This window comes from Neolamprologus brichardi, chromosome 18, assembly GCF_056152115.1.
Source record: "Neolamprologus brichardi isolate AB-2024 chromosome 18, ASM5615211v1, whole genome shotgun sequence".
NCBI classification, from domain to species: Eukaryota; Metazoa; Chordata; class Actinopteri; order Cichliformes; family Cichlidae; genus Neolamprologus; species Neolamprologus brichardi.
Window position 1 is genome coordinate 13954497 of NC_142121.1, and position 25612 is coordinate 13980108.

Consider the following 25612-nt stretch of genomic DNA (forward strand, 5'->3'; position numbering starts at 1 on the left):
ATATTGACCTTAAGATTCAGCCTGCTTAAATATCTTTAAAGTTGATTCATTCAAGACATTACATGATAAACACAGCCCCCTTTGCCTTGAACAACACCCCGCTTCCTACAACTGGTCCTGTCGTTTCATTTTCATCCCATCCCGAGGCCGTTTTCATGTCTAGCCGGTACCCCTCCCCCACTTTCGTCGTACCAATACGCTTTCAACCCAGCTCTTCTCTGCAACATATAACATTATGCACGGTGACGCATGCGCAATGCATGCAACATGATGCAAATGTCACTGCGCAACCAATTCTAAGCTGGCTCATACACTGAATTGGCGGGCTAATAGGTCGACTTAACCAGATCGGCTAATTACTGAAACTGCGGCCTAAAGTCCGCAGCCATGCTCACGACAAAGAAGGAAAACGCCATTCCTCTGTTAACCTCAGCCGTGATCTTCGAGAAAGTTCCCACTGACCGCAGCACAGCAGCGGAAAAGATGACGTCAAGTGCCCATTCCTGTTCTCTCTCTCCCTCTCTCTCCCTCCTTTCGGTTCAAATACACACGCTCAAAAGCCACTTTGAGGTGCTACACACGCCGCTAACGTACAACATGTCTCAGCAAAAAGCGTATTCTTAAAATTAAAGATGCGAATTTACTCACGGCTTCGGTTAAATGAAAGTTAAACCGTTTGACACATACCCATCTACAGTCTATCCAGCAGACGCAGACCTTATAAGCTCGGTGGTGCTCTGGTGGTCACATGATTTCTCCCTACCAATGAGAATGACGCTTGCATGTTTTGCTAGGTTTTTCTCCGAGAGGACGAGCGACGAACGGCTTGGATGTTTTCAAAACCAGCGATGAACGTCACACAGCCGTAGGCTACGGTTAACGTCCAGTATTTAGGAAATTAACTGTTAATATTGCGCAATAGTCACATATAGCGGAACCTGAATGAGTCGGTGGGAACGTGTAACCCCTTTTAAAGGTAAGCGCAAAACGAGGTTTCTTGTTTGACTGCCTCGGATCAGGATGGGTAAAAAAATCCTAGCAATCTGGCTAAGTTGTACTGCAAGCTGGCTAACGTTAAGCTAACTTGACGTAAACTGCGTGCGAAAATGGGAATGTTATGTGTTTGCGTGGGCTTGGTATAGTTGTGCGCCACGTGCGTTACACACATTGAGGACTTATTCTACGCTAACTGAAATTTCCACCCCAGTAACTGCCTTTAGTAGCTCGGTGCTTTCAAAGCGAGGATACAGAGCGCTGATAGGAAAATGTCGGGGCGAAGCAGAGCGAGCTGGGTTAGCTTCAGACAGCCAGACAGCCAACGGGGCTGTGTAGGTCTGGGAACAAGCTCGCTAGCTAGCTTAGATTAAGCGCTGGGGAGGGGGATCGTTGTGAGGGCAGTAAAGGAGCTGCAGTGGGCTTTTGTCTCGGGCTGTGCTGTGCTCCCTGTGTTGACTGTTGCTGTTTAATCGCGAAACGTGAACTTGAATTTGCCTTGTCCTGGCCAAGCACTAGCATTAGACAACATATTTACTCGCAAGACGAATTTCACCGCCAGATTAATCAACTAACACCACAGCTCGTGTTTATTATCTATGTTCAAGTTGCGAATTTTAGCGCTCAACAACATTACTTTTTGATTATTGGAAGCACGAGCGGCATTAACGTTGGTGGGTGGTGGTTTCTGCAATTATCGAGCCAACGCCACTTCGTTTATTTACAACCAGCGTAGTTTGGCGGGACAGTAGCAGTCAATATGCTGTAAAATGTAGTTATGATTTGTAAATTCTCTCAAGGAACTAGCATAGCTATGAGAAATCCGGAGCTTGCGCCTCCCAGGCAGTGACTGTGACATCTTGGGGGTGTGTTGCCTGATACAAAAGCTGCCTGTCTTTACATGGCTATCTGTGCAGCAACCCGTCTGAATCAACCAACACGTCAAGCTGAAATTGAACATACGTTAAGTTAAAGAGTTTTATTGGATTGCAGCACGTCTACACTGTTAAATGAAGCTTTAAAAATTTTTTTAGAATCAGTCCGAAATTGGTCCTAGTGGCAGTATTTTTAAGTGACATCTGTGTATTCGTCTTATACTATTATATTGAATGCAGTATGTAGACAGTGTAATGGTCATATTGTAATGGTGTTTAATTAATCTGTTTTTCATACAGTTTAAAAAAAACAACAGTATTAAATGTAAAATATATTTTTTATGTCTTTGTTAAGGAACAGCACATGTAAATACAGTTAACTGGCCATTTTAAAATGTTTCATTTTCAATATTACAAGAAATGTTCATTTTGGGATCATGAAGAAGAATGCTATTTAGAGTTGTGTCATGATCAGAGATGAATTAATCAAGCAGCTGCTTAAAGGTTACATCAAAAATAAAACCATAAGAAACCAACTGTCAGAAACACATACTCTTATTGTCTCTTTTGGGGGGCTTATTTTAATTTTGGAGACATGAATATTGACTTGAATACTGCTAGTGTTCTAGAAACCTCCATTTAGAATTTGACAGTTGCTAAAATAAAACATTATTTGTTACAGTTCAACTGTTGTGCTGACAATTGATTGTAGCATCAGCTTGTGTCTGTGGCCTTTTAGATAACCAAATCTTACAGGAATGCATGAAAATACTCTTAAAACAGGGTGGTCTGTTTGTCATTTCACTTAAAGTTATATTTAGTAATTTCACTCTTTAGCTGACCTTAAACCAGGAACTGATTAATTAAACTGAATGTGTTAAGGTTATAGAAGGTTGTATAACAACAAGCATACTTCCAGTTCACCATGATACATCATAATTGACCTTACTACTCTAAGGAACAGCACTTAAATACCTTAAATGGTGAGTCCTCAACGATGAGTAAATTCTTGCGCAATTGTAATTACAATTCCTTTAGAATTAATCTTGTTAAATCATTTTTTAAAACTTCTTAACCTCAACTGCAATTTAGATAAATCACGAGGACCATGCTGCAATTATTTGCTTATTAACAATGTATTAAGGAGCAAGTTAGGATGTAGTAATATGATACTTTTTCATATTAATGCTTTGTTAAATGTAGTCCACTGTTAATCTGCTATTCCTTTAGATACATTTTATATAGACAGAACAGTAAATAAAAATGTTATTCATAGACTTAAATTGGCAGTAGCTGATTTTTATCAATAGAACATATCACTCTCATATTAGGGAACACGATTCTTCAGGCATTAAAGTGCTGTCTTCTCCCTTGATTGATTGATTGATTGGTCACTGCTGTTTTGGACTCAATTGTACGTGGTGGGATTAGTAGGCTTTTCATTAGCGTGCTTGTGTCACCTCGAACTTTTGTTTTTTAAATACTCTTACTTTCTGTAATGAGTTTGTACTAACATCTCTCTAACTGGCAACTAAGTATCATGTGATGATGATTTGCCTCAGGATGAATGAGACCTCCCACGGCACTAAAGGTTATGACAATACGAGTAGGACACATAATTGACACTGCAGTATATACCAAGCTCTTTCTTGCAGTGCGTCATGGGTGCCTTTTTTGTGGTGCCATTGAAGAGAAGATGCTTCTTTTTGTTTGAAAGGGTTTTCTTTGTTCACTTCAGTCTTCTGGTAGTTTAGTAGCTGACACTGATAAAGCAAATTAAATGATGGTGTCCAATAATAAAATGTCAGTTTTAAGTAACAAAAAGGCACTGCCCTGGCTTTTGTTTATCGTTTTGTTCATTGCAAACAACATTTATTTAGTTGTATTACCTAATTGGTGATTTTAAAAACACATAGCCTCAGTGTAATGGTGTGATTCTCTACAAAAGATTAGGTTCTTTGGGGCGTATAGGTTTAAGGGTATATTAGGGCTCTCCAGTTAATCAAAATTTACATTCAATCTAATGATTTAAAATGAGATTAAACAATTAAGGCAATTCCTTCTTTTATCACATCTGTGCACTCATTTGCCCTGTGTTATAAATCCATGGCACCTTTTCCTTTGCTGCGTGTCAAACTCATGCTCCTCTGTTAAAGTTAAGACACAACCTAATGTGCACATCGCCATCGTCACAGTCAGCACAAGCACCAGCATATGCTACATCCTAAGCTCTACATAAATTCCCAGCAGAAGCATAAAGTCAGTGTTCTGTCCTTCTATTAACCTCCAGACGTACTCCTTGACATGCTGTACCAGATTTAGATCATCTTTTGGTCAGCACTAATATTAAAAGAATTTTAGTTGTCTGAAAACACTTTGGTTTTAACAAGTAGAGAAAGGAGAATTAAATTTGAAAAAAGCTGCTTTCATCTGCTCCCTTGTTCATGAGGAATCGCTACAGTGGGTAACTCCAGATGTTGAATTTGGATGAATTTCTTTTTGTACTGGTTGCCCTTCATGACACAACCCCACAGGGATTTGTGTTTCTTCACAGCACTGAACCGGGGATCTCAGGCTTCTTAGCTGAATGTGTAAACCACTACTGTGGAGCCACTGGAAAGGAGCATCAAATGCCATTCCCGGCTTTTGTACTGGCAATCTGTGCTTGATGCTTTTGTCTGTGATCTCAATGTGAATTGCCATAATTGAGCAGACTTGGGGTATGGGCTCCATGGACTGGACTTGTTGTGCTGCATCAGATAGAGGATAGATTGCATGGGTATCCAGAGAGTTTGTAGGTCAAGTCAATACTTTGAACTCTTTGGTTTTTGTTGTTGTTTTTTGTTTGTTTGTTTGTTTTACTTTTCATGTGCTTCCAGAGAATACTTGTGGTGTGGTGGGATACATTGTCCTGCTGTTAGCTGCTACCAACAGCCATGGTGGCTGCTATTGGAGGTGTTGTGTTACTAATCAGCAATTTCAAAAACAATAAGTTGCTTTTTTGTTTGACTTTTCACCTCAAGATTTTAATTGAATCAGTCCCAAGTGAAATTAAAGATAGCATTAGGGTTTGGTATGTTCTACTGTTAACCTTTGTGCATAGTGTAACAATAGTTGGGTGGGTGGTAGGTGTCAGTATGATATTTTTTATTTATTTATTTTTAAATACATTTCTATAAAGGTTTCCAGAAAACATTTCATTGTTGACCCGTTAGTGGTTTTGATGTTGGGGTATTAAAATAATTAAATTTTTCAAAATAGCTGCCCAAACAAGTACTTAGGAGTAATAAAAGACTTGCACATGTGCCGGATGACACACAAACGGCACAAAAGGACAAGAGAAAAGCTGTGTAAATACTACTATCCCCTTCAAAGTTTCAGCATGTCACACTCAAACTCATCAAGACATACTCCAATGTCGTGTTTGTTTTGTTGTTATGTCTGCATTGCTGAAGCACCAGTTCACTTTCTTCTGTTTCTGCCTGGCTACCTTTGCTATTGGTGCGGTAAGACAGCTCAACATTCTTCAACTTAAAGTCTTTTTTGTGGGTTTCATTGACCTTTAGATATAATTTAAAATGAAAAACAAACACCTAGAAAATGTGAGGGAGGTAGGGAAAGGTAGGCTTAGTACATTAAAAACATGAATGGTTACATGTCCTGACCAGTGGGTGTTTTTTGATAGTAAAGTTCCTCTTCAGTCTAATTGCATAAAGTCTGTGGTTGCATGTGGGGGTGAAAAGAGCCCCAGGCTCATGAGGACTCGCATGTCTTGAGAGGCCTGCAAGTTGGCTATGGGGTGAACAGCAGAATCTCAGAGCAAATGGTCAAATGTTACAGTTTGTCAAAAGTGGACCGGGCGATCTGGAGACAAAGGCAATCATTGATTGAAGGATCATTGATCCTTCCACAGGTTGATCTTCAGAAATCTAGTGAGTTTTACTTTCCTGAGATAGATCTTGTCTACCAAAGGCTCCATTTTGGCCATTTTGGTTCATGGTCCACTAAACAGTAAGTTAGAGTTTTTAGGGAAGGACTAGAGCAATTCTTCCCCAAATTCCCAACAAGCTGAATTTACATTGTTGTCAAACTGCAAGGTAAATGGGCACATTTCTGCCATTAGATAGCAGGCATTGCCCATTATTCCAGAACCCGTTGAAATTATAATGACATTAACCTCCTAGGACCCGAACTCTTCCACGGCATGCATTTTTAAGTTCTCTTTGATATTTGGGCATATTGGGGCCCAATGAATGTAAAAACAAAGAATTACCAGATTTCTTTTTTTTTTTTTTTTTTTTTACCTGATTTTTCTTTTTATGAAAAATCAGAGCCACATATGAGGATATTCATTTAAAATTTTGATAGAACAGTAGCAGTATAATGTCCTCGTAAATGGATATCAGGCCTGGTAGAGCAAAATTGAGTATTTTGGTCTAAATAACCCAAAATGTGATGTCCACATATGTGGACAGCAGGTCGTAGGAGGTTAATGCACTTTGTCTGCAGTTGCCAGTCTGTCCATCCTTTCCAGTTTGGCTGTTTGGAAAGACAAAGCTCTAACTTCAGTCATGATCACACTGCACCAACCCTACTGGTTGTAAATGCATTGAAAGTTCTATTATAGTGTATTTACTCACAGGCATATGACTAACTTTACTTTTAAAAATCTGCTTTTGATAATAAGCTGGCTGACACCTTCATCAAAAATGTCTACCACATGTATGGGGTGAAGAGCCAGTGGGCAGATATCGGTTGACATGTAGCTTGATGACGATCAGTTTCACAAGCCAGCTGGCAAATCTTTTTCTGTTTTTCTTTTTTTATTTAAAATTCAACCAGTTTCCGTAAGCGAATATGACCTGTTGTTCTCTGAGAGTATTTTTGTTAGAACTGGCATATGATATGTTAATTTCCTCTTTCTCATCGATTGGATCTTGTTTTTGTTGCTCTTCCAAAGCTTTTGCTTTCATTTTCACTCATCCTTCTTTCCTTTAGACACTAAATTAGCTTTTATTGCTCATCTACAAATCCCTTACAGAGTTTGTCTCATGGCGTAGTCAATTGCAGGTGAGACTTTGCTTTAAATGAGGGGCATGTTAAACAGCTATTCAATTGTGACTCAACTGTCACAACTGCGTATCAATCCATGTCAATGTGATATGACTTCCTGTAACGATGAAGTTTTTGATCTGCAGAAAAACTGTTATTTAAAAGTAATGTCACTAAGCAAGTTAAAACTATTTATGTTTAGACAGAGCATTTTGTTTTTGTATTTAACATTGTAGCTTTATGTCATATACTAATAAAGTGATCATCTGAATAATTGCTTCTTGTGGTCGCGCTGTGGTTGAGACATTAATTATAGAGCAGTTTTGGTCAGTTTGAAATATTTTCTCTGGCTGTCTTGGCAATATTTAATGCCAGCATTTATCTTCTGATCACACTCGCATGCATAGTGACAGGTCTGGATTCTCAAAAATCAAATTTTCCTCTTATTTCTGCCAGATCATGGAAATCAGATGGTGGGAAAGAATCTGCAGTCACATCAGTTTTACACGTGCCGTCCAGGCAGATCGTCATAAGAGGCACAGACAGAAACGTGCTGAGAGCCATGCAGACGCTTGTAAAGAAATGCAGCCCAGTACACAGTTAATACTGAACTTAAAGTCCAGCTACGTCAAATTTTCAGATTTCTTAGATTGTTATTAGACTCCTTCCAATATTTTCTTGCTTAATAATGCAAGCACAAAGAGGGCTTGCTCTAAAAATAACTGGAAAACGTTAGCATGACATCTATAGTATAAAGCCTCTCCAGACAGACTATAAGCTTCTTAGAGAATAGGGTATTGACTAAGGTGCTGTAATGCCTGAGCAATTATGTAAGGGCATACGTTATTCCCTCTTTACAGTGCACTTCTTGAGAAAATTTGTTTGCATTACAGTTTTCATTTGGATTATTTTTCATACAGTGGAAAGTACATAATACTTACTTCCAGTTTTTATTGTTTTTGTCTCAAGTATTATACAATATTTTTTTTTTTATAATTTGTTTTAATCCTTCACACAATGCCAACTTGTCATATCAAATGTTTTGTGCGTTATGCATTTTTTGGGTGAGAAGTAATTTAAGAAAGGGGAAAAATAAGAGGCGGCAGATTAAAGGAGTAACATTCACATGGAGGTGGAGGGTTCTAAATGTAGATCAGTGCAATGGAAAATGTCTTAAGCTATTTAGAAGACATTCTCTTAGAGAACAAGAGAGAAAGGTATTAACCCTTCACGGGTTTAGGGTTAAGCCTAGACACAAAGTGATGTCTTAGATTTTATTTATTATTATTTTGGTCCCCTGATTGCAAAATTCTGATGGAACAAAAGCCAAAAATCTCTTGTCTTTAAAGCAGAGAGATTTGGGCTAAGGTCTGAGGTACTAGTTACTGATGACTTGGACATCACTGAGTGAAGGAAAGTAATGATTTCATATGAGCTTAAGCTTACTAAATGTATTGGTTCATTTCATGTGAAACATAAGCAGTCTGTTTGAGACCTAAACTTGTGCCTTTTGTACTCGAGTCCTTCACATTGAGAATTTTAGCTTGGGTATCTTTGGTATTTTGGGCCTATATGTTGTCGGCTTGGTCTGATCTTTGCCATATTGCAGCATTTCACAGCAACAAAGAGCAAGAATGACTTATGGTTGTAATAAAGCTGTTTTACTTTACTAACATTGTGATTGGGGTTCCTCTTTTTTTGTTTTGAGTGCTCACAGCAGGGCCATATCTTCAGGGAAATCCCCCCCCCCAAACAGTCAGTTTTTTTGTTTTTTACTCGTCACTCTTCAGCAAAGTGAACACCACTGCCCACTGAGTATTGATAAATTGCCATTATTGGTCATTGAGGCTACTGTGGCTGCGCCGTTTAAGCTTTGTGATGGTAAAGAGTTTGGTCAGCTTAGAAGATGGAGTGAAATTTAAAAAGGTTACAACAAATGTGACGGGAAAAGCTCCAAGCACAATAAGCCAAAGAAATTATCTGTTTCCTCTATTTGAGGCAGCTTAAAATTCGGTTCTGTATCACTTTCACTTCAACTTGTCGACTGCACTTATTGGGTTGCAGTTCAAAAGGGAGCATGAAAGCAAGCAGTGGTCATGATGTGATGTGCCTCAAGCTAGACCAGAACCTGCAGTTGGCTCCATCAGCCGAGTATCTGCGTCTTCAAGAGGCCTAGCAAGCGTGTGTTTGTGCATGTGTCTGTGAAGAGGGTGGAGCCTCCTGATTTCACAACATGTGCTGGCCTTTGCCAGCAGCTGAATGTGTGCAAAGTGTTGTTTTTGTTTGGTACGTTGAGCGCATTACCTTTGTGTGTAACGGCTTGATAATCTATTGTACGCTTTTAAAGGCCGACAGTTCGAGAGCCTGTGACCTTCCTGCGTGACTGTGAATGCACCTCATGCGCACAGGAAGGAAGGAACAGACTGGGTTGCAATATTACAATGCTGTAGGTTTTTAAATTATTAAAGAGCTCTTAAAGTTTTATTTTATGAATGAGCAGTGAGAGAGATATCTGTCTGTTGCTAGTTTATTATGAAAAAAGACAATTTGACAGTGGGCGTGTTCCTTGCATTCTTCATGGACTGCTTTCACTTCACTGATGCCAAAGAAAGCAGTCATATCCTGTTTACTCTGGCTCGGTTTTGTGACCATGCTTTCGGAAGGATGAGGACCCTCCTGCTGTAAAATAGGTTAATGAGATTTTCATTCACAGGACAATTTCAGTGGATTCCTTTTGGTTGTAGAATAAATTGCGTCACTGAGCTCTTTTTGAGTGGAGAAATGTGATCAGATTGTGCTAATCATTGGCAGTACTCTGCATGCTGCTTTATGCTATTCATGACTGTGCTAGTTTTCATTTTAAATGGGTTTAAAGCTAAGGTGAAAACAGGCTACAATTGAGATCTCTTAGGGTTATTATACAGGAAGTAACCTATCATATTCTCCACTGTATGTTTACATAAAAGTTAGGGTTGCTTTTGATGATGGGTTTTATGTCTTACTAGCTGTTTAAAATATTTGAAGCAATGGCAACATAGCAATGTTGGCTTGTTATTTTTATTTATTTTTTTGTAGGGAAGTTAAGTGAAATGGTAACTGGGACTGGTTCTTGTATAGCACGTTTCTACTCTAGCTGAGCACTCAAAGCACTTTATACAACTTGCCTCATTCGCCCATTCATAAAAGCGCTATTGTCTATGCTTTTTCTACATAAGTGCTTTCTGTCTAACATTCACACACATTTATACTCCAGTGGATGCACTGGAGAGCAACTTGGGTTTATTATATTGCGCAAGAATATTTGGCATGCAGACTGGAGCAGCCAAGGATCGAACCACAAACCTTCCAATAAGTAGATGACAGCTCTACCTCCTGAGCTACAGCCAGCCCATTAAATTTAAAGGATTTTTTTTTTGTTATTAAAGTTAATTGCACATGTAGTAATAAGGAAAGACATATATGTGGCAGAACTCATACATTAATCAGTTTCATTTTGTTTTTGTAGACACAATTGAAAACAAACATTTATTGATTAAATAACATGAAAACCAAGTAAAGCATGTGCTCAACATGCTTGTTTAAAGTATAATCAACTGTGGCCCTTTTCATGCACAAAGCAGTTTAGAGCAGTTCAGATATGTTTAGAATTAACCTGCTGAAATTGGGCACAGTTGTTGAAATTCTTCATGTTTCTGCATATGATTACAGTAAAGATTAAACAAACGTGGAAAGGGCTGACTTATATACACTAATAAACCACAACATGAAAAATGTAGGCTCCTTTTGTGCCACCCAAACAGACATGGGAACTTTGGCAGATTCTGAAGGACACTCCCAAAGATTTTCTTCTTTTGACCTGCATGCAGCAGCCAACTGCTCCAACAAGATTGTGTAATACAGCCCAGACTGCAAACAGAAACCAGAAATCTTGCAGTACAAAAAACCTTTTACCTTGTCTGCAGGTTCTGCATGTTGAAGATATCTGTTAAGATAATTTCTTACACATTCTGGGGTGGTTCAGTTAGACTTGGATCGTACTGCCACCTTGAGTTTCCCTCAGCAGGTTTTGCAGTTTGGTGGGGCACGTTGTCCAGACAGGGAGGCCTTTTGGTACTGCTCCCAGCTGTCTACAACAGCATTAAAATGGTGGAACATGTCAACGTCAGACGCTCAGTATGGCAGTGCATTGGTGATGGTTCATAAATATGTGGAACAACATGCAACGTGGGCTATGCAGTTTTTTTCTGTTTTTGTTTTTTTCTGTTCATGCTGTTTATGTACTACAGCTACTGATTAGCCTGTGCTGTACAGAAGGCGGAAGTAATAATAAACAGAGAACTTCTTCACATTGAAGTGAAACCGAGCGTTAAAAACAGTCGAAGTAGCATCTCTTCTATCTAACGCTAACTTTACAGCCCATAGCAAAGCATCATTGCCATCAAGCTATACACCGTCACCTTTTTGGAGGCCTGCACAAAGGTGCGTTAACATAGGCTCTATGTTGGTTGATTTTATAGCAACAGAGATGTAAAAGGATGATACAGTACCTTAAATTCCCCATAACACACACGTGAATGCCCAGACCTAAGGTTTCAATGCAGAACATTACATTGAACCAAGGTAATCAATGTTATTTACCTCACCTCTTTGTGGTTTTAATGGTGTGGCTGTAGTATTATGGTCCATGGATATATGTAGTGTTCCAGTATTGACCACTTCATCAAAACACTAAAGCACAGTAATATGAAATTGCGCAGGAGCACTGAGTGCACTGTAATGGACAAATCTAACCAACTGTCCTAAACGCTGTAAAACCTCATGTAATTTTTAAGCTAATTGATGTATTTTAGTACCAAGGTCATCCACTTTCAGTGTAAAATGATCGAGGGAAGGTAAATGGTTAACTCCTTTCAATGAATATCTAATGTTTCTGAGTTTGTGTCCTTTAGCTCCACACAGCCTCACTCTTTAAAGGAAACACTTTAGAATACAAATTGGTATAAAAAAACATTAATATGCTGCATGTCTTGTGGGGCTGACTGTAAAAAATATACCAGCTCTGAAAATGGTTGCTGTCTCTGCATTGTTGATTCAAGGCATCTTGTGTCTTCTTAAGCATTAAGACTATAGTGTTGAAATAAGGAGAGGTTTAAATATTTTACTCAACCAGGCCTTCAGACAATTAACTGATTAGCTTCCAGCTATTCAAGAGCAATTTTGGTATTTCATTGTTGACTTAAGAGGTTTAAATCAAAGGTAAAAGGTTGGTGTGCTATGTAATCTGTAGACTCCTCGCAGCATGAAGCTGAAGTTGCTTTTTCAACCTCTCCACACACACTGCTCTCATCTAAGCTTACTCTGGCACTGCAGAGCTGTGGTTTTGGCACTGCGCAGGCAGCCATGTGTCGGGCCTGTGATCGGATCGGCAGCTCATCGAGTTTAATAGGATTTGACAGGTGTAGATGGAGTCGTATCTTGAATGTCATAATGAAAACTGACACAATATTTTCCTCACAGTTTATTGTTCAGACTGTGGCCAGCTAGTTGCTCATATGGAACCGAGTGGATAGGATTCCTTGTGGTTGTGACACCTTGTTAGCTGCAGATGTGTTTTGTTTCATAGCCATGTAGGTAATGTCTTTGCCACCAGGGGCTTTAAATCATTGCCTACAAATTCTCTGAAAGGAAAAGGAGGGCGTTTTGTTTTAGCAAACATGTTGCAACAGCGATGAGGCTTTTTTTTTTAATTCATTTTTTTTAACATGTATTAAACAGAATGTTTTTCAGTTAATAGTTTTTGTTACCAACATGAGAAGCATTTCTGTTGCATATTTAGCTCACTGTTATTAATGCCAAGTCTGATAATTGCTAATTCAAAGTCAGATTTTTAAAAAAACATTTCCCCAATTCTCCACCCATACTGTGGATATCAATATTTCCTCGAGCAGGAACAGCTCTCCAGTGTTTGATTGAGTCAAGTGAGCTTGGCCATGTGGTGGAAATGAGAACAAGACCTACGCCTGGGTCCTAACCTTTGGTCTAATCCCTCCCACATTCCCTCCCCCCTCCTTTTAACCCGTAATCAGCAGTAAAGGCTTCATTGTTCTTGTCCTCTGCTTGGGTATCTGATCATTAACCTACATTCGGAGCAGTGGCGGTAGGCTTCTTAAGGCTGTCAGACTCTCTCGAACCAGTTTAGTGGGCATTTTTCATCAGTCCGGGTTAGAGCCTTATTCCCCTGCCAGTGAAGTTAACCCTATTTACATCCTCTCATGTACAAACATGTTATTTGACGAGGCTTTTATTTGTGTGCAAGCCATGTCCCGAGCCTCGCCCTTGTAGATTTAGATGAGTTATTATTATTTATTTTTTTAAGTGATTTAAGTGAAGGATAAGACTGAAATTGTTCAGCACTCTGTCTTGCATAATAAAGCTCAAAAAAACTATTTCTGGTCTTTAAATGAATTTATTACGTCTTTCATAGTATTGATTTGGCAAAAGAATTTGGTATTATTATAGTATTTCACATTAGCAAAGTAAATGCTGTATCTAATGGAGATGAAACATGAAGTGTACTTAGTTGTACAACAAAACTTTTTTGTTGTTGTTGTAAGTGACTAAATACACTTATAAAGGTTGCTGTCGTACTACCAAAAAGCTATTAGCTTCAGTGTAGATTTGGCAGCAGCTGACTGGTACAGGTTTGAACAGTTACTTAATATTAATATCCACCCATGTTTTTCCCATGCCAGAGAGTTTAACCAGTACTCTCTGCCTCTTTCCACCAGTGTGCCCGTCTTATTTATGAAAGCCAAAAACTAGTGGAACAAAGGCCAGACGCTCTGGTTGGAGGCAGCGTGTTTCGCCTGTCTGGGGTTAGGGTAGTGAGAGGTGAACGGCCTCCTCAAGGCATCCAGTGTCTCTTTTGCTGTTTGTCGAAATGTGCCTTCAGTTAAGATGACCCAGTGATGGGAGGAAGAAAGCTGCACTTACATTGTGCTGGAAATGTTATGCTGCTTTGAATTTGGTGCATAGTTGAGTCAGGAGAATGACAAGAGAGTGACTTTAAGAGCCCAAAGATATGAAGGGCTTATACAACCTCTTTTTGTGACTCTGCATTTAAAAAATAGACAGGTTGTGATTGCATTTTAAAGTCTGTGGCTGCAGGTAATATTATTTCTTTTCATGAGTTAAAAAGTCCAAAATACCTCTCATCAGGATAATGTGTCCAGAACCCAAATATGTTGTTTTTGCAATACGGCACAATATTTTTTTTAAAAACTGTTTTGTAAAAGAAGCTGTTTAAGGTGTTGATTATACCTGTAATTAATTGCTAGTATAATAAATTAAGTAACTGATTGTTGCTGCTCCAGGCACCACGCTTACATGTTGTTGTTGTTGTCACAGCTGACAATTATAATTTACATCTGTTTATTCCCGGGGTTCCCCCCCCCCCCCCCCTCCCCTCCCCAGTATAAATTTTGAGCACCATTTTAAAAATATCAATTATACTGGGTGGAATAGTAAGCTAACAGCTCTTTATGCTTTTTAAATTGCTTGCTTACTTTGACCAGACACCACAAACCCTTAATTTGAATATATGGCCAGGCATTCATTACAAATACAAATGATAGACTCTTCCTGATATACTGCTGTTTCTTCTTTGTTTTTTGTTTGATTTTTTTTTTTTCTTTTGTCTTTTGAAGGGGTAGAAAATAGAAGAGCCTTTATACCTCATAGATTTTGTGTAAGGTATTTAAGGACATCTAATTCAGCTTATAGTCCAGATATTTATATGTGAGACATGGCACTTTGCTGGGTATTGTTACCTCCCCTACCCCTCCAGTATCGGGCCTTTGCGGTTGGCTTTGTCCTGCTACTCATTAGGGAGTCGTTGTTGGAGGAGGAGGATGGAGAGAGCGAGTGAACGTGCAGCTGAGAGAGACCTCCCCCACCATTTAGCCCGATGGCGTGTAGGACCACAACCACGTGACCGGCTGTTTACCGTTGCAGCAGGCGTCGAGCGTCTCCTTGAGCATGTCACAGTCTTCCCTACATCCTATTGTAGGAAAAGCTGAATACATTTTCTCTGGATTTGTAATATTCGTGATAATAATTAAGCAGTTTTTATTTCTACTGCAGTGTAACCCAGTGGTTTAGTCAGAGCTCACTTTTCATCAGGGGTTTTTTGGTGTGCGTGTGTGTGTGCCTGCAGTCGAAAGTACAGCCACATGGGAGAGCAGGGGAAAATCACATGTATGTTCCACATGGTGTGTGTGAGAGCTCACAGCAGGCAGTACTCTCGCAGCTGGAGTGGAGTAATGTTTCTGCTGCTGGTGGCGGCAGCGTACTCTGCTCTGCAAGCTGTGTGTCAGGCTCGGTGCTATTCTTAGCCCCCTTTCCCTCCCTGTCCCATCCTGCAGTCAGTGGATCAGGTTACCGTACTCTGTGTGCTCGTCATCCTTCCTGGCTACATCTCCACCATACACTCTCCTCCATCCTCCCCCAGTGAACATACCCCAACACCCCCAGAGTCTTTTACCACAATTCCCCTCTCAGACTGCTGCACTCACGCAAGGACACGCACTAGCAGCCGCTCTGCTGTCAGGGCCGGCGCACCCGAACACTACAGGGAAATGGTTGTTATTGTTGTTAGTCAGGAACCAGTGGAGTTAAAAATGCAGGAACGCTAGGTTATAAATAAATGGAGACAGAGACCAGCAGTGCAGCAGCACACTTGGCTTGGGATTTCGCTGTCTTCCTTCATTCAGATTTAGAATTTACTTCTTTTGAAATCACACATTTTGCAATGTTATAGGTAAAGAAGGATGGTTAGTAAAGGGTGATATGTTGACCTCCAACCTTGATTGTTTAGTTGCAGTTTATTTTTATGGGAATGACTACAATACATGAACCATGCCACACACCACAGCATTTACGGCCTAAGCTATTTTTCAAAGCCCATCCTTAGGTTGGGCTTTTAAAACACAGACATAAAAAACAACATACACAATCAGTGCACACATTAAGAAGCAAAATAAATTTTTTAATGAATATGTATTTATGTATAAAGTGTTGGTCATTTGTCTTTTTAAATTGGAAATCTACTATACTTTAAACCTTTATAAACTTAATATATCAATTAAGGCCACAGAAAATTGTCATTTTAATTTGATAAAGCAGTCACAAATAATCCTAAAAATCATTTGCTTTCTAAAACATAACAGGAAAAATCTTCCTCCCAGTATCGGAGTTTAACATATTAAATTGAGGCAAATGATTGGGAGTGGGAATATTTGAATTTCCCTCTAAGTCGTTTCACTTTGGCATTTTTTGACTGCTGCTCATTTATGAGAAGAAACTGCTAAGTAATTATAACCGAGATTTTTAGCTGGTATTTCAACAGATATATGATTATTGAAAATATTTCAAAGTGGCCCATGTGTTGTTAGTGCTCATCAGTGTCCTTTTCTGCTGAATTGTTAACCACAGTGATGGCGTTTAGACTGAGAAATCCATCCAATGATTTTTGTAATCACATCTCTCAACCTTTTCCCACTCATGGGTTGTTGTTTTTTTTTTTTTTTCAGGGGGGGCAGTTTGATAAATCTGCTTTAGTGATATTAAGTGGTTTGGAAAATTTTTGCTCACACTGTTTGCCACAGTATGACATCTCATGCCAATCTAATCTCCGCTTTAGTCTCAGTGAACTGTAGCAGTCATCAAGGCGAGGTTTGATCTGGACTTGAAACAGCCTGAGGTTAATGGCAGAGCGTGCAGGGGCTTATGCAGCCCTGAGCTGCACATGAAACGCAGTAAATGCAAATGGCAAATTGGCGAGTGCCCAAATACCTCTGTAATTATAGTCCCACCCTTCTCGCCTCCTCTCTGTGCCAGATTGGAGTCCTGTCAGCGTTTGTTTTCTGGTTTGGTCCTGGCCTGTCCACACTGCTTTAATACCCCCAATACACCAGCCTCTTTACACCAACAAGTTCACTGTGGGCAGCTCAATTCTCCCTTTCAGCTGCGTGAATGACAATGCTGCTGCTTACTGGCTATCTGCTGACTAATGACCTCTCACTGGCCTCGGCTGTGCAGTTGGTCAATGGGGTTGGAAAAAACTGTACCTGTCAACACCACAGTATCACACAGGATCGGCAAAGATCATAAAAGGTATCAGAAGAAGCAAAATGTGGGATTACTGAAAGAAGTCTAGTTGCCTTATTAATGTCAAAACCAGCACGACTGGTTTCTCCCCAGAAAGGTGAATAGCATGTGTAACATGTGCACTGCTTTCCAATAGAGATTATTATGAGTGCTGATGTTATGGAGAATCACGCAGTCAGATTATGATTAAACTGCACGACGAGAATCGAAGTTTAAAGCCTCACAACAGCAAATTATTTCCTTTATACATTAAGTCAGTAAGTAAACACAAAAAATCTGTATAAAAATTTCTTTTTTTTTTTAAAAAAAAAAGCATGTTGCAACTTCTTAAGAATGGTTAGACTGAGCAAAGTTTTGTTAGACTCTAAGAAGACATCATATCCAGTACCTACACATTACAACAATGCCATATTCAAATAATTCATGTCAACCTGAGAGTTGACATGAATTTTGACAGTCGAATACATTAAAAATGTCAACCACAGAGCAGATTACAGCAACAGCAGTTTCCTCCTTAACGTGCGTCAGCGTTGTCACTTTGTTTACGACAGACATGCCTTTTGTCTTAGTAGTAGCTGATTAAACTTTCAGTTGTGGTTTTTGTATACATCCTAAAAATGGCCCCTCGTAAAGGTGATTACATGAAACATTGTGTCACTGCCAGAACATGCTTGTTGCTCAGCTTACATCTGGATGGTGTCTAATTGAAGGCTTTTTATATGTTCTGATCCCTTCAAACCTGGTATGTTGGGCATCAATTGCTTGCACCGTAATGATTCTGTAGTGTGCCACAGGCTGTGCTTCTTAATGCTAAAGGTTTTAAATTAGAAGAAGCCACTTGCATTCACTTTTCTTCAATTTCAAAGGCGATATTTGCATCCTGTTCAGCATCCTTAAATGCTGAACATTTGGTAGTTGAAGACTCTTAAATATGACCACTTAATTTTAGAAAACTCACAAAAACATCACCTGACCTTGAACTTGTGATTAGTGTTTTGTAGACATGGAACGTAGTGGATATTACCATCACTTGTATACCTACTAACAGTGGACTTTTCACTACTAATAGTGTAGAAGCAATGCCAGTCTTTCAAGGATACTGGTTGCCCTTGTCCTTCCAATTTTAACCCTGTATATGAGGACAGGCTCCCATTAGAGCACAAGTTAAAGACAATGAGGCCGAACTATGCAAGCAACAGTTTCGTTCCCAAGTAATCTTGACAGTTAATCAGAATTTTTTTTTTCCATTTTATAATATAACAATATGATGATTAAAAACGCACAAGTTGACGTCAAGTTGACGTTAACATGTAAAGTTGATATGTTAAATATGTATGCATTTTCCTGAAGAAAAAACTTGACTCAATTGCTTGTAATTGATAGATAAAGTGGGTTTTTAAAGCATTTGAATGGTAGAACCTCTCTGTGTTAGAAAAAAAAAATGCAAACAGCCATAAATTTTGAGGTTGGTCATGATTTTCAATTATTTGAATAGTAAATAAATTATAAAATCATTTTTAAATGACTGTTTCTTGTCTTATATTTTTCCTTGTTAGTACTTAAGTTTTTAATATACTCTGTTGAAGACATAAGCAGCTGAGCAGTCATTCCTGTTATACTTCTTTGAAATCTGCTTAAAGTCTCATGCACAGTCGGTGCATTGTAAAGTCTCCAGACGTCTGTGCAGTCATAAGAAATTGGCAAGCATGCGGACATTCTTATGGACCCTTGCACTCACCTAATAATGACATTTACATCACTTAGACCCTATCAGCCTTGTAGACCCGGCAGGAATAATCAAGGTTTTAGTGTGTAACATGCCACTACTGTTTGAATATGGTGGCAATGCAAGTAAAAGCTATTTGTCAGCCACTGAAAGTAAAAGTTGTTACTACATACCAGGCTTTGGACCTGTGATACACATGTGCCAAGGAGAGATTAGATGATACTGTGTAAATAGGAGAAACTTGCAAAGGCAAAAGCAAGTGCAGCTGTCAGAAAGTTCTCTGCAGAACGTCTTCAAAATGAAAAAGAAAATACAGTCCAGTTCAAACCCAGGTAAAGCGAGCCTGTCACAAGTAGTCCACATCATAGACAGTATAAAATATGGATGTAGATTCTGTGTTTGTAAAGTGAACCCAAAGCAGAAGGGCCACAAACCTGCATTCATTCTAAACTCCTTTTGAAAACAGACTCACAGTTGTATAAAATCTTTCCTGTGTTTATGGGCTCATTTGCTAGTTTTAGGACATATTGAATAAAACATGAAGTTCTTTTTGTAAATTATGCTAATTTTAAGTGGTTAAAAACAAAGTTTATCTAGGATGATATCCTATTATTTAATGACTTAACAATCACGGGTCTTAACAAGGATGTAAGAAATGCTCTGATCAGGGCATTATAATGAGACTACTATTCACTGGATTGTACCGTGGTGGCTATGTCCATACTGTATATTGTCTATGGGTGGGAAGTGATCTTTAAAGAGTCATTAAATAGTTCCCAGTGAATATGGGCTAGGATTCTTCCTGTGAAATGTCCTTTCCTGCTTAAAAACCCAGAAAACATGCTAGCCAGTGCCAAACACTTTGTCACATTTTGTTGTCAGAACTTTCCTGTGAGAGATTGCTGATCTGATTATTTAATCATAAATTATTCAGCCTGGAACTTGCCAGAATTGTTGGGAACAAGAGCTGTGCTATTTACTGAGATGGCTTACCCCTTAACACAAAAGCCCTGGTTGTTTTATGAATAAGTGCAATACTAAAACTGCTATCATGCTTGTTCTCTTCTTGGAAAATTAAATGTCTACTATGAAATTTAGAGTTCCCTTGTATTTTTGATGCCTATGAGTAATGGGGGCTGCCCCAATCATTTTGGAGGCTGCTTAACAAGTAATCAATGGCTCTCAGGTTTCTTAATATAGAGTAAGAGTGGGACTTTCATAAGCAGCGGGAGGCTATTTCTGCTCAGTCATCATGGTCCTGGGTGTGTATATGTGAGCGAAAAAAGGAAGCAGGGAAAGTTCATTCAAAGTACTAGATAATAGAGGGTCTCATGACTGAAAGCTGCAATCTTCATGTGGCAAGATAACTGACAGATGCCATGTTGGCTTCAGGTGCAGGCTCAGCTTCAGTGTTGTACTTTCTCTAAAGTGCTGGCACCCACAGTGCACCCCAGTGACTCTGCAGCTTGTGTTACTACACCGTCACAAACCACATCAGAAACGAGCTCGGTTACACTGATGAGTAGGCCACAGGGACAACATACAGAGGGGGACGTTTTCCTCTCAGAAACCCAAGAAGTCCCTAAAGCTGTGATTCATGCTGCCTCATGTAGTTTTTTCCTGCCGGTGCTTTAAGGTCAATCTCGAGAGATGCAATGGAAATTTCAATAAAAATCCCTGATTACAGATCCACTCAACCTACATCCTGAAACACAGCTGAGTTGCGCTCGGTGGCAGCACTATTTCATACCCTGCCCCTCCATTGCTCTGTGGGGGTTAAGTGACTTTTCTTTACTTGGCTCGTTTTCTCTGTAACACAAACATTTGCTGAAAGCCTATAAACAGTCTCTGAAAGAATGTTATTTAATTGTACCTGCATTTTAAAACAATCTCCTGCTCTTGCCACTGTCTCGTGCAGGCGTGCTCTGTTTGCAGCAAGAATTACTAGGTCAGGCAGTGATGTGGCAGGGTTGAAATCCTCCTCACTGCTGTTGTGGTCTCTGTCTCCAGGTGCATGATGAACCTACTGTGCTGTAGCTGTCTAAGCTAGTCAGGTTGCCTCACCATGGCAAAACCTGGGAGCGACAGAGATGGAGCCATGGTGGATAAGCAGGCGGGGAAGAAGGTATGTGACTCTTTTACTTCAAATAGAAGCTTCTATTACCATCCTGTGGTAAACACAAGGAGTATTTCCTGCAAGTTTACAAAAGTGATACTTGTTTTCTTTACATTTTCTTGGGGAAATACTGTGCAAAATTGGACCCCAAATAATACACAGGTGATTCTAAATACAACTAAATGAATTCAGAGTTTGGCAGAAACTGTCAATATGATCACATGATCAATGAAAATGGCATTTGAATAAACAAAGATTGACTGCTTGGTTCACATGATATTGTAGAACAATCTGGTTCATTCACATTTTCTTTCATCGAGCAAACTAGGTAAAATAAAACTAAATTGAGAAGCTGTTATTGATGCTAAATCATGTGGCATGCAGAGAGAGTTGGCCTCCAAGACAGCTGACTTCTTTTAATGCTTCTCTAGAGTGTGTGTCTCGTTTTGCTTCCTGAGTGACAGGGTTTTTTTGTTTTGTTTTTTTGTTTCAGTTCTCAAACATCTGCATGAATGTTTCTTGGGTTTTAGAGCTCTGATGTGTAAACACTCATCACCCACTTGCTGAACACTAACATCTGGGCACCAGCAGGGAGCACATCTAAGCTTGTAGCGGCATTATTCATTATATCGGCTTGTTCTGTAAATGTCAGTGCACTTCAGCTGCCATACATATACGTGTTGACATCGATGCGGTTATGTTCGGCCAACATTGTGATTTGATTGTATGTAGTTTACCAGTGATAGAACGAGATAAATATTGTGGTTCATCAAAAGCATATTCTTAACACAGCATATATTTCTGTGGGTTTTTTTCCTATTGTGATACAGTACTCTGCTTTAACCCAGAGATGCACTCGAATGTTGTGCGTGAGAAATATCTGACGAACTATCTTCTATATTACCATGCAAACAGGGCTTAATTGCCCTTTTCTACATAAATGCAAGGAAGCATTTGTGTCTGCCTTTATTTTCAAGGCAAAGGTACTTCACATCTTAGCTCTCATCTACTTTCAGTCGTGCCAGACACTTCAGCTTTGCACAGCTGGCACATTGCTTCACTGAGATCAAAGAAGCACCATGCTGCAGACATTTTCCTCCTGCCAGAAATGTATTTTACTGCACCAAAGTGCAGCTCACTAAAAGTAATGGTTCTGAAAAAGCTTTGTCTGCAGATCAGAGTGCAGAATAACCCAGTAACTGAAAGACACTGTGATAATGGCGAGATTAGTGGTATTGCTGTGGGTTGTGTTTGATGCTGGAGTGTTTTCGCTCCACCTCCACCGTGTGTATTTTCTGTAGAATCAAATAGTTTTATATGTGCATGGAGTGGCTAAATTCAATTCAGGCATTGAAAACCAAAATTACAACCATAGAAGCAATCAGCAGCTGCAAGTGGGAGGGATACAATTTAACATCTTGTGTCTTTTGAAGTGGGTGTTGTCGTCTTTTCTGCTCAATTATGGCTCCGATTTTGGTCACCAAAGAAATGCAAATTATCCAAATGAGGTGGTACTTGTGTTCAACAGGAAGCCACCCTGTATATGTAGGTAATTTTCTTGCTTTATCGTCCCATTTCAGGCTTTTCGTGGTCAACCTTGCTTTACGTGTTTTCAGTATTATAGCTATTAAATTTGAAGGGTTTGAGTTAGGAATTAGTTGTCACTGCAACATCAGTTAATCTGAGTGTCTCACTCAGTTTGTCTATAAAATGTCTGAAAGTTGTGATGCAAGTATGAGATAATCTACCAAAGCTGTGGGGGACGACCCTAAACAATTTTTGTCTGACCAGCAGGCTATATACAGTTTATAATGCAATGCATTTGAGGACTGGAACTGCAGATACATTTTTGAATCGGATATGATTTAAACTGATGATCAGTAAAGGTGCTGTTATGCATTAAAAAGAAACCGTTAATCTATGAAGTCTGATGGTATTGAATGCTTGCCTGGCAGTGCAGGTTGCACAGGTGTGAATATTTTCATACTCCGACAGCACAGTGCCATAGCAATGGACTTATTTTTCTTCCCTTTTTTCTCTTTTGTGTGTAAACTGATGGGGGGAAAGCTCCAGATCTTGTATTTTTCCCTGGAGACTTCGCCTTGGGAACAACATTTAAGTGAGCCTCGCAAGCGGCACCCAAATACCGTATTGCAGTCGATGTTATCTCTGCAGTATAAGTCACGTAAAGCAGGAACTACCACCTGCGTACTAAGCTCGATCCTGTTAGCTGTCAAACTAGTTGATATGGCTTTTAAAATGAGACTGCCAGGGTTTATTTGAGGCCATTGCTCCTTTGTTTACATATCCAGACACACTCGGCACTCAACTGAGGCCACAGCTCTGCCTCGTTTGACCCGATTTTAATTCTTTGTGTGTGTTTTATTTCTTCCTCACCTTTTGACAGAGCAAAGACAAGTTGTCGCCTTTCACCAAAACTCCAAAGTTGGACCGGAGTGAATTGCTGGGGAAGGAAGGGAAAGCAAAGTCTTCCATGAAGCGCAAGCTCTCCTTCACTACCAGTCCGCCCCAGGCAGAGGAGCGAGACTCCGACACGGGTAAGGAGTGTTGCTGTTCCTCCCTCCAAACAGCCATGCTGCTGGCTCACTGCCATGTCTGTACACTGCCCCCTGGTGGCCTGCTGTCAAACAGGTCTTCAAATAGTCAACAATGGGGCAATATTGTTTCGAAAACGGGACCTAAGTCAGGTCTCACTGATGAACTTGTGGCCTGTTGTGTGTATTCTGAGATGGATGAAGAATCATTCTATGAGAATGTATTTATTTTTTAGTGTTACAAATCCTCCTACCCCACCTCCTAATATAACACCATGTTTTGTTTTGTTTTTTGTCTACATTCAACACATTATGTCCTTATCTACAAAACCCATTTAAAAAGAAAGACCAAAACCAGCAGTGAACTATGTAGCCGTAGATATCCAGTGTATAAGTGAACTGTAAAAAGCCCCCCAAGAATCTTCACTGTTTTACATGTTCCCTCATTTTCAGTCCTCAATAGTAGAATAACCCTCTACAAATGTACTGCAATGCTGTATTTAACATTTGTTTGTTAAATACACTATTTGTATTTGTATTTTTACATGTTTTTATAAGCTGCGCTGTAGAAAGACCTTTGCAGTTGTCTTGAACCTCACTGATGGTGTACAGATTTCCCAATAGCTGTCACTATGTAGACGATAAAAATGCACTCATCTTAGCAGTGCAGACATGTCGTTCTTCCTCTCACTTGTGTAAACACTGTTCTAACCCCCTCTTTCAGTTAAAGTTTAACTATATGTTTATCAGATTCAAGGCCTAAAAATAGGTTACTGTATCGTACAGCTGTAATTATAATAAATAAACTGCATGTTTATGGACTGCTTGAAGTCCTGCAGGTTTGCCTTCATCTCCTCTGTAGAGCAAAGCTCAACGTGATCGTTTTCATTGTGTGGTCCTGTGTCATTCTAACAGATGATAACCATCAATTTTGGAAGTATAATTTATGTCGCACACGTAATAAACTAGCACGGAGAGTGGCTTTGCCTTCCAGCAGCTTCCCCCGGTCCTTTTGTTGAGCAGCTGTAGGACGAGGCGAAGAAGCGACCCCAGTGACCGCCTCGGACCGGATCTCCTCTCCTGTCTGCTGTGTTGCCATGACTCATAATCTGTGCGTGGAGTGCGAGTGTGCCTTTGTGGCTGTCTGTGTTTGAGTTCATGTGAAGCGAGGAGGGTGAGAGAGAGCGAGCGAGCGTTAATGCAGTGCTTTCCCACCCTTCCACCCCCCCACCTTGCTCTCCTTTTCCTCCCCTCTCCCCCCCTCCCATCCTCTCTGCTTTGCACTGTAGATGACTCAGACCCAGGCCAGTCGAGTGAGACCTGGGGAGAGAGATTAGTGCCTCCCTGCAGGATATACGCAGGTAATCGCTGCAGCCTGATCCTCAGCCCCCGCGCCCATCCACTTTGCGCTGCTATTCTGCTGTAAACACACATGCACACATGCACGCGTGTGTGTTTTCGCCTTGCATCTCCCCCCTATTACAGCTCACGCATGTCTGTTTAGTAACAACCGACCGGTGGAGACTGGGGGGGCCCGAGGAGTGCCATGGGCACTTGGCTGGCTTAAGAGAATGCCATCTTCTTTTTGTTTTTGTTTTGTTTTTTTAACTGTTTGTTTTTTTTGTTTTAAACCTCATGCTTGTCATCTGTTTCTCTGCGCGTTCAACAGATACAAGGGGAAGAGGAAAACTGTGATGCAGTCACAATGAAGTTGCATCTTGTAAAAGAGGACCTTTTTTGGTGTTTTTTGTAATTTGTCTCCAAACTCATTCTTGTTACAGATAAAGATGGACCAGACAAGAAGAAGGTGAAAAAGGAAGCTGGGGGCAAGAAATCCCAGGCACCCAACTTTTTGTTTGGGTATCCGCTGTCGGAGCGCAAACAGATGGCTCTCCTAATGCAGATGACAGCCAACAGTCCAGGTTTGTGTACTCACCCGCTCACCTTGTCCTCAAGAAGGGTCAGTGTGTATTTGCTGCTAGATGAGTCATACTTCAGAACGTCTCTGTTTTTGTTTTGTTTTTTAGGAATAGGATAAAAATCTTATCTGTGGTGTTTGTTAGTGATACTGTACCGCTGCTGTAGATTAGATCTGAAAATAGCTGACTTGGAGAGGGGTTAGGGTTAC

The 25612-nt window shown here is 39.9% G+C and overlaps 1 protein-coding gene across 2 annotated transcripts in view; it reads left to right on the forward strand.

Annotated features, from left to right (window-relative positions):
- Window positions 1-768: 768 nt before the first annotated feature.
- Window positions 769-25612, forward strand: part of ankrd12 (ankyrin repeat domain 12) — a 38122-nt gene continuing 13278 nt past the window's right edge. The window contains exons 1-5 of one of the 2 annotated variants that reach the window (XM_006792290.3): window positions 769-976; window positions 20824-20938; window positions 23337-23487; window positions 24774-24845; window positions 25266-25406. In XM_006792290.3, coding sequence (XP_006792353.2) covers window positions 20879-20938; window positions 23337-23487; window positions 24774-24845; window positions 25266-25406 — 424 coding nt within the window. In that variant the 5' untranslated portion in view covers window positions 769-976; window positions 20824-20878. The remainder of the gene's footprint in view (window positions 977-20823; window positions 20939-23336; window positions 23488-24773; window positions 24846-25265; window positions 25407-25612) is intronic. The other variant, XM_006792291.3, reaches the window with a different exon arrangement.